Below are 13566 nucleotides of genomic sequence, written 5' to 3' on the forward strand. Positions count from 1 at the left end.
GATATTATTGAACCAAACCCTTCACCCATTTACTTTGATGGAATCAAAATTGTCTCATTTCTGAAAAGTAGAATTTTTTTAACTTTCATTTTGAAAAAACGACAAAGATAAAAATTTTCTCAAAGATTTTTCTCAACTTTAAAAATCACAGAATCGCTCTTTATGTAAACATCCAAAAGAGATAACTTCAAAAAGAAAAAAGAAATTATGAATACATACATAATATGAAACTTTAATTTATTCCCTGTTTCATCAATAAACCATCTTAATCCTTCTTTCATTTACAGCTTGGTGTCAATGGCTATTCATTCATTGTCAACAATAATGGACATGTGCTGTATCATCCTGAGCTCCTGACCGTGGTAATTATGATATTTAATCAGGTTTAATTTATATAAAATACAAGAAATTCATTGTAATCATAAAAAAATATGTAGCTGGAAAAACTGTTGGAGGAAGTTCTTTTCATCAATTTTTCTTGGTTCGAAGTAGGCAACTCTCGTGAAAATTTCAGTCTACATTAAGTCACTTATTGTTTAGCTGTCAGCAATTTCTATCTTACTTTTATCCGTTAACAGAACAAGGGAAGCATTTTAATTGTACATCGTTCATTTTACAGTCTCTTTGTCAGCGTAGAAAACAATCAAGGCGGATAAAGAAAGGTAGTCGCATTTCAAGTTGAGCCGCCATTTTAAAGGCTGTGACGCACAGAGGGTACATGCTTTGCCATGCAATCAGGATGTACCCGAAAGGTACCCGATGCCGTGTGACGTCAAGAGGGTAGGAAATGCGACCACTATCCTTTATCTGCCTTGGAAAACAATTAAACTTTCTAAAAGCACCAGCCAATAACCAGTATTGATTTCATACACCTGAAAATTGTGTTACATTTGCATTTCCAGAATTCACTTGCAATGTACAACACCACTGAGTTTTTTTCCGATCGGTGAATACTGGAATGTGGGTTAGCTGTGAGTGGCAACAGTAATTTAAGTTCTTGTATTTTTTCCAAATGAAAAAGCAGCATCTTTTAATTTTGTATTTTTTGTTGTTTATTTTATAGCCAAGCAAAGATTTGTACATGGAGAAGTTGAAACCTAGATACTCAAATGTAGACCTATTAGAAGTGGAGCTGGTGGATTCAGAAGGAAATCTTTTCGAGAATAATACCTTGCTCTTTGATGTAAGTTAATCTTTGATTCTTCATCTACAACTGGCATCAACTGGAATACTCAAATGAACCCTTTCCGACCTCAATTTTTAGGAGCCTTAATTTCTATAATTTATTTATTCCTGGAATTCCTGGAAAATTAATTTAAACAGCAAAACAATCCCAAAATTCTCTAGTGTCTCGGTACCTCATTAGTGCACTCCTTTAAAACGGCAAAGAAGACTGTAAGAGTTTTTAGGTCACAAAAAATGTGAGAACTTTGCATACTTGAGTGCTGTATCAGATCTATTAGATATATTATAATACTCAGAGGTAAATTCTTTCTACTGAAACTGATGTCATGGAATTTTACCATAAACCTAGTTTATGACAGCATAAACTATCTACAGTCAATACATTCCCCAGATAATGATTAAGGTTCTGTTTAAAGCACCTTTCTTTTATATCATGAGTTTCATTTCATCTGCAAATTCCCTAACCATGTTTTATTTCTCTTTCAGTTGCGGCATGACATGATTGACCAGAAAGAAGGAGAAACGGAGTTCAAAATCAAAGTGCACTATAATGACATGGTAAAGCAATATTCATATTTTTCCGGTCAATATACCATGGAACTTATCATTCTTGTGTTTCTGTCTGGTAACAATAAAAACCACGGTAGGCCTGCCGGTAACATCAGGTAACCTGATAAAAACATGTTGCAAAAAGGAATAATCCCTACCACTAAACGTCTAAAAAACTAATACAATGACCACCTAAGAGGAAACACGCAAGTAAGGCACTTTCAGTCCTGACTATACAGGTTTTTCAACCTTGAACTAATTTTTTCAAGGGTTCTTTGATTCATGCCTAGACAAGGTGCTACTTCAATTGTCAACTCTCAATCTTAAAGTTTTAAAAATAAGTAAACAAAATCATGGATTTTGACAAGAATTATTCCTTGTTACAATGCATTAAAGTTCAAAATTCTGTTTTCAGAGACGTGTCACCACACGAAGGCACAAATACTTCTATCATCCAATAGAAGGTACTCCGTTCTCTCTGGGTCTTGCATTGCCGGATGGTTATGGCTTGTTTGAAGTTAACGGTGAACGAGAAATAAAACTTGACCCTGCCAACGGTACGTAATTTTTTTTTCTACTATACTGCTAGGTTAGATAACTTTTTATCACTATGTTCTAAAAATGTCCATCAACATGAAAGTCAGTCATCTTTTCAAAATTTTATGACAAATTATTTGCATCCTATTATTTCAAACTTATGGAATGAATTTTGAATTTCTAAATCAAATAAATCAACACTGATATATTATTTTAATTTTCAAAGTTGTTGATGATTTTATCCACAGTCAATTGATCTATATGTTTTCCAAATTTCAATGCAACTTAATAAATTTAATACCTTCACAATGTAAAGTTTGGAAATCAACCCCTGAAAGAAATATTACCCAGCATTTTTAACACAGATCAAAAGAAAGTCGGAATTCTTGTATTTCAGTTCAATGATTGGGCTCAGATATTACTCAAGAACTCCTCGACACTTTTCATTTTCTTGTTTAGTAATGAATGAAATAGTAAAATTGTTTTATAACCTTGTATCATATATAATGTCAACAACAGTGTGTAAAAAAAACATCATTTTATTTTACATGCAGTCACCGAATATTTTAAAGGCAAAAATTGGAAAGTTCACCCTGAATGGTAAGTATTTGCTTTTCTAGCTCCTTTTTCTTTCCTTCAATTTTTATGTTCACTGAAAGTATTCCTCGTAAATTCACTAGAAATTTAAATAATTCATTAAAATCAAAATTATTAAAATTCAATCTTTCAGCTGTTGTGTTTTAAACGGATCATTAATCTTTCTTTTTGTTGTTAATCTATTGATGAGAATAAGGCAAGTTTGTAAACTAGATGCATGCGCAACTGTTGTACCGCGGCAATTCTCGATTTAATTTCATCTTGAGTAGAGAGGTTCATGATGAAATTCTGGTCTAAATATGAGAATGTAATTTTAATCTGCTCACAATTTAAGCTAAAAAAGTAGTTGCTTATTGTTTGCCCTGTTATGTCAGAGGCATCTCCTAATTTTTCAATTTTACCTGGAGTTTTAATGAATTGTATTTTTTCTTTTGCTCAGGGTGTATTGCGAGTACAATTATGCCAATTACATGAACTTCAAATCGCCAGAAGAGCAAGTTTTGCACTTCCTTACCCGGACGAAACAACCCGGATGGAAGTGGATGTCACTAAGACCGAGAGCTCCGCAAAGAGATCCAGGTAAAAAATATACAGATAAAGAATACAATTTACGCACAGATATTGCCCAAGAAAAGTACAGAATGGCCGATAATGAGGTTTAGGCTCACTATGAGCTGATCAGACTGCTTGTTCCAGAAGTGGGCTATTGTCTTATCGAGTCTTCGAGCAAGCTCCCAATGAGAGTCTCCTGACCAGTTCTACTGTGGGAAAGATTCTTCAAACTTTAAGCAACACTCCATATGAAAGTGAAATGTCAGGAATGTTGTGTCTAAATAGTTCTACTTGCAAGAAGGAAACAGAGGAAGGGGTTGTGGCGGAGATCATTGCCACGTGAAGATCACCATCTAAAATACTGTGTCCTATTTTTTGAACTAACTGAGTTTTGAGCTACTTTTTTTTCAAAAATTAATTCAAAGAAAGGGATGAAAGTTTTGCTCAATGCTATCTAATATGCTATCAAATAGTATTGACCTTACATGAGTGCCTTTTCCCATTTCAATATTTCTCGTTCAGATGTTAATATTTTGCACCACTATTAAGATAGCACATGTTAATTGCAACATTATTCATTTTCAGGTCTTAGTGATGTCAAAAAAATGGAACATGATTCCTATTTTTGTAAGTAATTAATTTTGAATTCTCATCTCTCCTACTTTTTATTCATTTCATTTAAATGTTAAAATGCAGGGTGAAGTAGTTTAAAATACTGAACTGCGTATCTTGTAAACCTAATAGAGAGCATGTAGTCAATTTAGAATGTTGAATTAAATTTCTAAAAGAGAAGAAGTTTAAGAAAACTGCTTTTAAACATGAAAAAGATGAAAAAGTATACCGAAACACGCATATATGCGTATATATGCGTGTTTCGGTATACTTTTTCATCTTTTTCATGTTTATCATAACAGCACGCGAGATGCGTTTTTCCACTTATAAAACTGCTTTTATTGAAACACACAAAACTGTCTAATACCTCTATTGAAATTATGATAAAGCGATGCAATGCCTTAGATCAACTGAAAAATACAGAGGAGCGCAAAAATGCACAACCATATGATACGCTGATTGCATCAAACAGGGGACAAGTATAGTTGATCACGACTCTTCCACTCAACCCAGGAAATTCTGATAGAATGTTCAGAAAAACCGGTAATTTTAGTGAGAATTGAAAGGAAATTTTGGAGTTTGGTTGTAAATTTTGAGGATATTAGGCAGTTTGGTTTTTATGCAATACAGAACAGAATTATAGCAAATCACAGGCTACTTGAATCATTAAAGCTTTTAGTACCGCTGAAAAATCTTGGCAGTCACCTTACTTTACTCTGAAAGAATAGGAAATTATAGTAAAAACGGAAGTACAGGAGACAAAGAAGAAACTTCGTTTCATAAAAATTTGGGCATTAATAAGTATAAAGCATGTATGTAAATGAAATTGCGGAAGGCCAAAAGCAATTGAAGCTTAGCAGATTTCGTGCCAATTTTATTTCGACCTCTGAATTTTTTTCTCCTCTCCTTCACAGGTGATAAAACTTTGATGCAATCACTGGTACTAGATGCCTTAGTCACGGACGGATGGGAAAGGCCAAGCTTATCAACGCTCAAGGAAGAAAAACAGTAAGTTTTAATTTCTTTCATGATGTTCGGGCATGTCTCTTTGCCCTCTGAGCGTTGATCCTTACGTTACGCTTCAGATTCTGTGCACTCACTAATTTCTGCACAATTTTCCAGCTGAATATGCTTTTTTGCAGCAAAAAAACTTTTGATTTAAATTACTTACAGCTAAGAGATCACACAAAAATTCTACAGATCTCTTTGCCGCCCTTGTGTTTTAAATTAACCTGTAGTTGTGTGTGTTTTTCTATCGAGAAAACAGAAGTGAGCCTTTTCCTTATCTATACCTCTTTTCAAACATGGTGTCTAGAGCCTCAAAAAATTGGGTAGTATCGAGATTTATCAAAGAACAAAAAGCCTCTGGTTCATCTGGATGTCAGTGTTAAAAACCAGAGATTTCCTATTTTTCTACTCCAAGGCCATTTTGTTTCAATCTTAACCAAAGGAGTGCTATTGTGAGTTATGAGGTAATGGTGTGATAGGGAATCAGTGGAAACATGAAAAAAAATCAAATAAAATAATGATCGAGAGTTAGCGGAACATGAGAAAAATGAATACTTTTGAGTTGAATTCTCAAGCAAATGTAGGTTTTTTCCTGGAGAAACAGAAGGATTTTATATTGAGAGAGTGCGTATTTGGATCAAGAAATGTATTCTTGGAAACCAGGAAATGAGACGATTGAAGAATTCTAGACACCATATTTTTACATAGTATAAAATGCACTTGCCATGCTTTTCATGCACCCTCTGAACACATCTCTGGAAACAATATTTATTATTAACAGAATCAAATCTGGTTTTCAATATTTGTGTGTGCCTTTGTTGCTAGCATTTCCAGACAATCTCCATCAGAGGAAAAGAAATGACCACTTTTGGATACTTTTCCTGTTTTTAATTTGGAAAAGTCAAACTAATTTTTGCCCTTCGATCAAGAATTTTGGCATGCTTATTATATTTAGGTCCAGTTTGAGGTTAATTTAGTTCTTGATTTTACAAGACCCCCATCTTTTGTAATTATTATGCATCTGAGGATGAAATATTAAAATATCACAAATTATTTTACTGAACTCTGATGGAAGAATCAAATGAGGTGTCCCCTAGTAATCTAAAAAAAGCACTGACCATCAATTTCGGGGGGGGGGGGGGGGGAGCGTTTTCAGTATTTAGAAGCTCCAGTTTTCCTTGATAGCTAATGAATGAGGCTAAAAATTCGAAATCTTCAACCCCTCAAGATAGGAAATTTCTATGTGTCGCATTTTCAAGTTGTATTTTATTTAAATAATGCAACGTGAATCTTCAGCAGACATTAATAAAAATGGATGTATCAAATATGTTTTGTCAAATCACAGGTTTCTGTCATCAAGAAGAGTTATTAATGAGAAATGAACTTGTTACTTCTGAACCCTTATTTCAGCTTTTATTCACAAAAATAATTTCTGTAAAGAAAAAATGATCGAAGTGCAAAGTATTTTTCTTTAATTAATGAAATAAAAGAGAGAATTTAATGTCCGGTTGACTTTATTCAGAGATTTCGAAAACATTTTTTGAAGATTAACGGTTAAAACTTTCAGATGTAGCAGATTTCTTCCTTACCGGAGATTATTAGCAAAACCCGTACTTAAACGAAATATATTTGGCTTTTTAATACTCACTTGAGTTTGTTGAAGATTCGCCTTAAAACATTCACCCATACAGAATCCATCAAAAGATTTTCAAACGGAAACATATACCTTGATTTATTTTAAATGATCTTCCTCAAAACCTCTATATCCACTTGGAGAAAAAAAAAGAGGAACGGCTTATTGAAGACAAATAGTATTTTCCTGAAAGATAGTTAGGTCTTAGATTACAATGATACACTCCATAGGATTTAAATTCCTTCTTTGCATGCTCATTTTGCACAATCGCACCATAGCTTGACTTTGCAGCACTTTTAGCCCCTCACTAACCGTTTGAAATTGTTTTAAGCCCCCTGGCCACTCTCATGGCACTCCTGCACAGGTACAGTAATAGCTCACGCAACAACGTCTTACGCATCGTAGAGATAGCTCTCTACGATTTTCTTTCTTAATTCTGTGATTCTTACTCGTTACATATTTTTACATCATCGTCAGTGCATCAATTGCTAGTGTTGGGTGTTTTATCACAATCAAATTCTTGATGTGTTTTAAATTTTCGAATTTTTACGATGCAACTTGTTTCAAGTGTTAGTGTTGCTCAAACGATTTATTTGTGAATCAAAAAATGCATCTGGTTTTTTCATATTTCATCTCAAGTTTTCATAAAAGATTTGATTGTGATTGAACATCTTAGACACTCAAAATGCAAAAATTATATCACTTCCATACCCTGAACACTATAGAAAAAGTTGGGAGTTTACTCATTTTTAGGGATTTTTGTGTCATGTTTATCAACATGAATTTAAAACCAAAATTCAACCATTTTCTCTCCAGAAATAAGTTCCATAAGAAAAATTAGTTCGCTTTATTCCTGTACTCTGGTAAAAAGTTTAGATCTTTCATGTTTGCTCTTATAAACAGTAATGCCCTGATCATCCGAAACTTCACTTATCCAATGTAGTCATTGAGTCAGACGATACAACGAAAATTGGTTTTTGAAAGTGGAATATGTATGAAGTTTTTTGTGTTTTTATTCCAATTAAATGACTATGTTTGACAAGTAAGACAGAAATTTGGCCAAGCTTGCTCTCTTTAGTTACAAACAGAGCCTGAAATGGCACTTTTCCAGTCTCTTAGTAATTTCCCTTATCCAATCGCTTTTCTTGATATCCAGCGTGGCCCTTGCCATAAATTGTCAGATAATGGGGACATTACCATGAATACTACTGAGCAAAACATACCAAGACTATCTGTGTTACCCTCCAGTCCTCCATGTGACAATCTTCCCTTGCATAATTTTAAGCCAAATTAAAAGCAAAGTGGGCAAGTTTTATTTCCCAGTTATTGTCATAAAAAAGGGGTATCTTATCCGTGAAGAGATTGATTATTAATTATTTTCTATAAGATTAAGGACTTAGTGCCCTGTAAGTGAATATTAAATTTTTGATACTGGAGAAAATATGGTTTTTTAAGTATATGGTTGGTTATTTTGATAAGGTAATTATCAGCTAGCTTGGCATAGAAATGCACAAATATATCAACTCAAACTTTTTTAGGATGATGTGAAGTTATAAGATCAAGAAGCATATCGATGGCATAAGTTTGCAATCACATATCTCGTTTGCGGTGTCTGAAAATCGCCGCTCCTATGTTGTTTTTTTTTTTAAAGGAGAACAAATTGACCTCATTCCTTGAAGTTTATGTATAATTTTCTTTGTACAGAGAAGAAAAATCAAGACAATTTTAATGAATTGCCGTTGAGTAGTTTTCTGTTTAAAAAATGAAGTATGACAGGAAGTCTGCAACGTCGCAAATCGAGTTATGTGATTGCTGACTCACACCGTCGATATGTATCCAAAAAAGCATCAGACAGTTTCAAATTTTCCACGCTCAAGAGCCAACGTGAGCATTTAGAAATGTGTCTGTGTTCCGTGTCAATACTAAAATGAACTGAAGCACCTTCAACCTGAATTAAAATGCATTAAAGATTGTGTTCCATTCCATATTATAGGATAAAGCTACTAAAGCATAGTTGGACCACATTTTGCAATGTGGAACTATTTTTTCTGGCTCCAAGTAGAAACAACATGTATGCCATTAGTTTCCCTACGCAGATAAGTGCTTTAATTAGTGAGCCAGGAATATTAGTTCCTTATTTCAAAATAAAGTCCAGTTGCTGAAATGTTTTGCTCCTGGATCAAACGTCTTATTTCACTTAGAAAATAGCAACTGTACATTCATTTTAGGAAGAATAACTGAAGAATTGATTGCAAAAAGGGCTCTTCTCCGATACAATGTTTCAGAATCGCCATCACCATTCCTTATTTTGTGAAGAGACTACTGAATCATTAAACTGGAGATTTGCGCTGATGATATTGTTAAATTATGAAGAATATTCAGATAAATTTTCATCTCCCCATGAGCAATTTTTTCGGGGAGTTTTTTTTTTCTGTAAAGAGTTAAAGTGCAAAACGAAATTTTGGAACAATGTAACTGAAGAAGTGCCCTTTTCATAGTCAAGTCAATGATTGAAACAAGATTGCTCAAAAATCTGTGTAATTTCTATCAATGGATTACAAATGAACTCTTTCTTCTCATTGGAAAAAGATTTTATGTTGAAACCTGACTTTTTTAAAATGGATTACAAATGAACTCTTTCTCCTCATTGGAAAAAGATTTTATGTTGAAACCTGATTTTTTTAAAATTGTGTTTCTCTTAATTTCATTCTGTCTGTAAAGTTCTGTGTTTTGTGTGTATATGTATTGATGGGTAAAGTCATGTATCTTTGTTTGCAAGATTGCAGATCTCCTGTGATACTTTTTTTTCATTGGTAATTTTTAGACAACTTCCTTGATATTTTTTCTCTATATGCAGAATATTTTTCATAAATTTCGTGCTATAAAGTTGACTTGTTTCACTACAAAAAAATGATCCAGGAGCAGAAATTTTGAAATACTGCAATAGAAATACGTGATTTTGCATTGTGGCCATCTGTATTTATTTTCAAATTTTTCATATCACCCAACTGATGATGAAACTAGAAAAACAAGAGCATATTGATCCAGCCATTCTTGAAAATGTCCTCTACTATTTTATTTATAAAATAACTCACTTCTATCAATAGTACATAAAAATGTCTGAGAATACTATCTTGCAGAAGTTAAAAAACCACTTAACTGGTGTTTCAACAATTCGTTTCAGTGAGATTTTAATTACTCTATAAATGAACAATAATAGGATTTTTGCAATATTGCAAATCAAGATCTGTATTTTTCTAGTTTCATTATGAGTTTCCACATGACTGTTGTTTTTCAAATTGAAGACTTTCTAAAAGAAGAGTTTTAGTCTAATATTTAGCTTCTAATCTAAGAAAAAGTTTGCCATCACACTCGGAAACAAAAGAAATAAGCTAAAATAAAATTATGATTTTACCCTTTAAACTGCCCAGAAATTTTATATCGGTCGGGTTAAAAAAATTTTTTGAAAAAGTTTTCTGATTTCAGATTTATTCATTCAACTACTTTCTATCGATATCTTTTTAAAAATTTACAGGTGTTCATTATTGAGGGAGTATAACAACAATTACCTAGCTTAGTAACTTATGTGAGAATATACAGTGTAAGTAGGTAAAGTTTCAGAAGTATTAAACCGAAAGTAACAAAAAGAACGAAACGAAACAAACGGGAAATCGAGCCAACAAACTGTGAGCTAAATAATGACTTAAGAAATCTTTATGTCCAAGTTTCAGAAGTCAATCATAACACACGAGAGAGCTATAATTTTAAATCTGGTCCACTATGCACTGATAGAGACCCAATTCTTTTCTCCTATGAAGTCTTCGCCCTCTCAAATTTTATTTCAATCTAATTTATCTTTTAAGTCGGTTCATTTCTCTTGTTCACCTTGTCTCTTCCTAAATAATGATTATTCTTGATCTCCATCTGAGGGATGAAAACACGGATGACTTATCTTGTGCACAGCTTATTGCTCTTAAAAATTATTTATTTGTTGTTGCCATTTATTTGTTTAACTCTCCCGTGTTAGTATATTTAGTTTTTGAAGAATTACAATACATCCTCTAAAAGACACCTCCAAAAATGAAGGCTGACAGTTAACCAAACTGTCGGTAAACAAAGGCAGTTCCAACATTTTTCTGTGACCAGTCTTTCGGTTGGCACCTAAGTTCTGAAAACTCGCAAGTCAATTTTTTTTGCATATAAGAGAATGAAAAATTTTAAAGGAGACTGTTTTATTTGCAATCATATAATAATAATCAGGAGAGATCAAGTACAGGTATTAAATTGCAGGAACCTATAGACATATCGTTTGTCCCGTGAAAAGGAAAATGTTACGTTTTGTTAATCACGAGAAAAATAAAAATTTTGATCTTGTATGTTTTCAGAATTCAGCTGCCTTAGACTTCATTCTACTCTATTTTATTTTTTAACCTGTTTAATTTGATTTAATCCAAGTAATATTCTTTATTATTAAGTGCTTAAAAAATGACAGGATTTCACTTGTATTCTTTTAAAAATTATTTTCACCTTTTTAATTAAAATGGTTTATACAAGATCATTCTATGTATAATCATACTGATGGTTTACAGTAATCAACAGCCTCTGTTTGAAGCGGATCCTGTCTTTTTGGTTATAGGACATTTCGTCAACGATTTATTGGCCGCGCACCTGTTTTCCTAGTAGTTGAGTTTACCTACGTCCACGCGTTTTTTCGCCAGGGGAGTTTTGGTCCTTTTACCAGTTGAGACTCAAAGTTAATTGGTTAACGTGGAAATACTAACGACTTTTGCTCACGATATTTTTGGATGAAAATGTATAGTGTCTTGGAAGAATGAGGGTTTGCTTTTTTTGTGTGTGTGTTTGTTTGTTATCGCGAAGTTACCGTACCCAGGATCGCACACGCCGTCGTGCCGCGGCGCTTCGAGCAACTATTTCGCCACAGAGGTGTTGCACAGTATCATACAAGATTGAAGGCACCGCGACGTATCATGATTGATAGTATCTTTCAAAAGCACGAAGTTCCCTCGCAAATTTAATCGAGTGACGACGACAATGAAAGAGCGGTATTCAAAATACTTACTACATCCCAGTGTCTGTATTCGATAACGCTCAGCATGATTTTGAACTTCATTAGAGGAAAAAGTCACTTACATCAAGCAGAAACCCGCTTTCATTCGGCTATTTTATCCTTGGATCAAAATAAAATCTTCTTGACGGCATACTCAAGAATTTTTTTGCCTAAATTGAGTCACTTTTTTCTCTAATGTAATTCAAAAATTATGCTTAACGTTCTTAAATACTGATGCTAGGACTTAGTGAGTTTTTGGAGTACCGTTCTCTGTATGTGCCGTAATATTTTGATTTATTTTGCGAGGAAAGCTCCGTATTCCTGAAGGATGGCTGTCATTCTTAATATGTTGGAGCGCCTTCAATTTCGTATGACACTGTGCAACACCTCTGTTTTAAAATAGTCGCATGAGGCGCCGCGCTGCGGCGCGGCGCGGTGGACGGCCAGCGCAAAACGCGCATTGTCGCCTGCTAACCTAAGAGGATACTTCACGCATTGCGCAATGCTTGAAGTATCCTATTAGGTTTGTAGGCGCCAGTGCACGTTCATCGCTGGCATCTGGCAGCACGCCGCTTCGCTGCGCTCTATGTCAGGCTCTAATATTTAAACCCGTGGAGTCAGCGTTTTTCAACTCATTATTTTGAAATGTTTGCACATTCTGCATGGATTATTCTCATTTAAGTTGATGAAAAAAAAAAATGCATTGCAGAAAAATATAATGTGTGTTTTGTAAATATTAAGGTGGTTCTGTGTCAAATTCAATGATTTTCAAAGCACTTTAATTTTTTCTTTTATAGTTTCTATCAACTTAAATACGGTTTATTGAGATTAATATCGATTTCATTGCTTTGAAAAGGATTTACAATTATTTTCCACGTTTTCAAAATGAAAAAAAATCGTGGACGGAATGTCCTGAAACCGTATTTTTTATATGAAATCTTACCTCAACCCTTTACCAGATTTCTTCTTTACCCATGTTGTGGAAAGGCACTTTACCTTGCTAAATATTAATGTACGTATTTATTTTTGGTACCCTGCATCAGAGAAGAGAAATTTGAACACCTTGTCTGCTCAAACATAATTCCTAAAATTAAAACATTGATTAACCCTAGACGGTTATAATCTGATTATCAGAAAATCCTGGTGTCAGGAAAAACAAGGATTGAAAACAGAAAAGGTTCCTCAATCGCAAATTTTGAAGTACACCCAAGTAGAGCATTTAGGATTCTTAGCATCGATATGTCTGGACCGAATTTAGCAGAAAGTCGTATTTAGGAAAAAAATGAGTTGGTGGTATGTACCTAGTTTTGAATTCGACAAGTCATGAATTTTCCCCTGTCAAAAGTTAGTATAAAATTGAGGGAAAAATACTTTGAATGTTAAAACAGTGGTTAAGCTTTTTCCTTAACATTGAGTCTTACAGAGGTACAAAACTTCGAACCTCTTCTTGGTTCCAACTTGATGAGACTTGTTGCATTTCTATTCCACTCTACTCTTGATGTAAAGAGCTTATTCAAGATGTTTTACAGATCTTTCTACCAATGAATTAGGTTTGCCCTAGTTTTCCATTTCTGCCGAAAAGTGCTCTTCTGAAATTCATTTGACTGGAGGACAAGGTGCCTTTCCACACACCTGATCACACCTATCTTTGTTGTTCTTAAATGACAAGTAATTTGACGCATGAATATCCTTTTTTTTTCCTATTTTTATCTTTATATATCTGCTGAAATTTTGTATGCCTTTAAGCATTTGCTAAACCATTTTCAGCAATTTTCTAAAATAAAATTTGATTTATCTCGTTTATCAGTGATTTACTATGGGTGAA

General features: G+C 33.7%; 1 protein-coding gene across 3 annotated transcripts in view; it reads left to right on the forward strand.

The window, feature by feature from the left end:
* The window catches only part of stol (voltage-dependent calcium channel subunit stolid), an 83826-nt gene that overhangs the window by 54772 nt on the left and 15488 nt on the right, over positions 1-13566 (forward strand). For 2 of the 3 annotated variants that reach the window (XM_019051384.2, XM_019051386.2), the window contains 9 exons: positions 288-362; positions 1064-1183; positions 1672-1743; positions 2150-2291; positions 2826-2871; positions 3308-3447; positions 4006-4047; positions 4947-5040; positions 7005-7037. In XM_019051384.2, the coding sequence (XP_018906929.2) occupies positions 288-362; positions 1064-1183; positions 1672-1743; positions 2150-2291; positions 2826-2871; positions 3308-3447; positions 4006-4047; positions 4947-5040; positions 7005-7037 (764 nt within the window). The remainder of the gene's footprint in view (positions 1-287; positions 363-1063; positions 1184-1671; positions 1744-2149; positions 2292-2825; positions 2872-3307; positions 3448-4005; positions 4048-4946; positions 5041-7004; positions 7038-13566) is intronic. The other variant, XM_019051385.2, reaches the window with a different exon arrangement.

This window comes from Bemisia tabaci, chromosome 6 (assembly GCF_918797505.1).
Source record: "Bemisia tabaci chromosome 6, PGI_BMITA_v3".
Lineage (NCBI taxonomy): Eukaryota > Metazoa > Arthropoda > Insecta > Hemiptera > Aleyrodidae > Bemisia > Bemisia tabaci.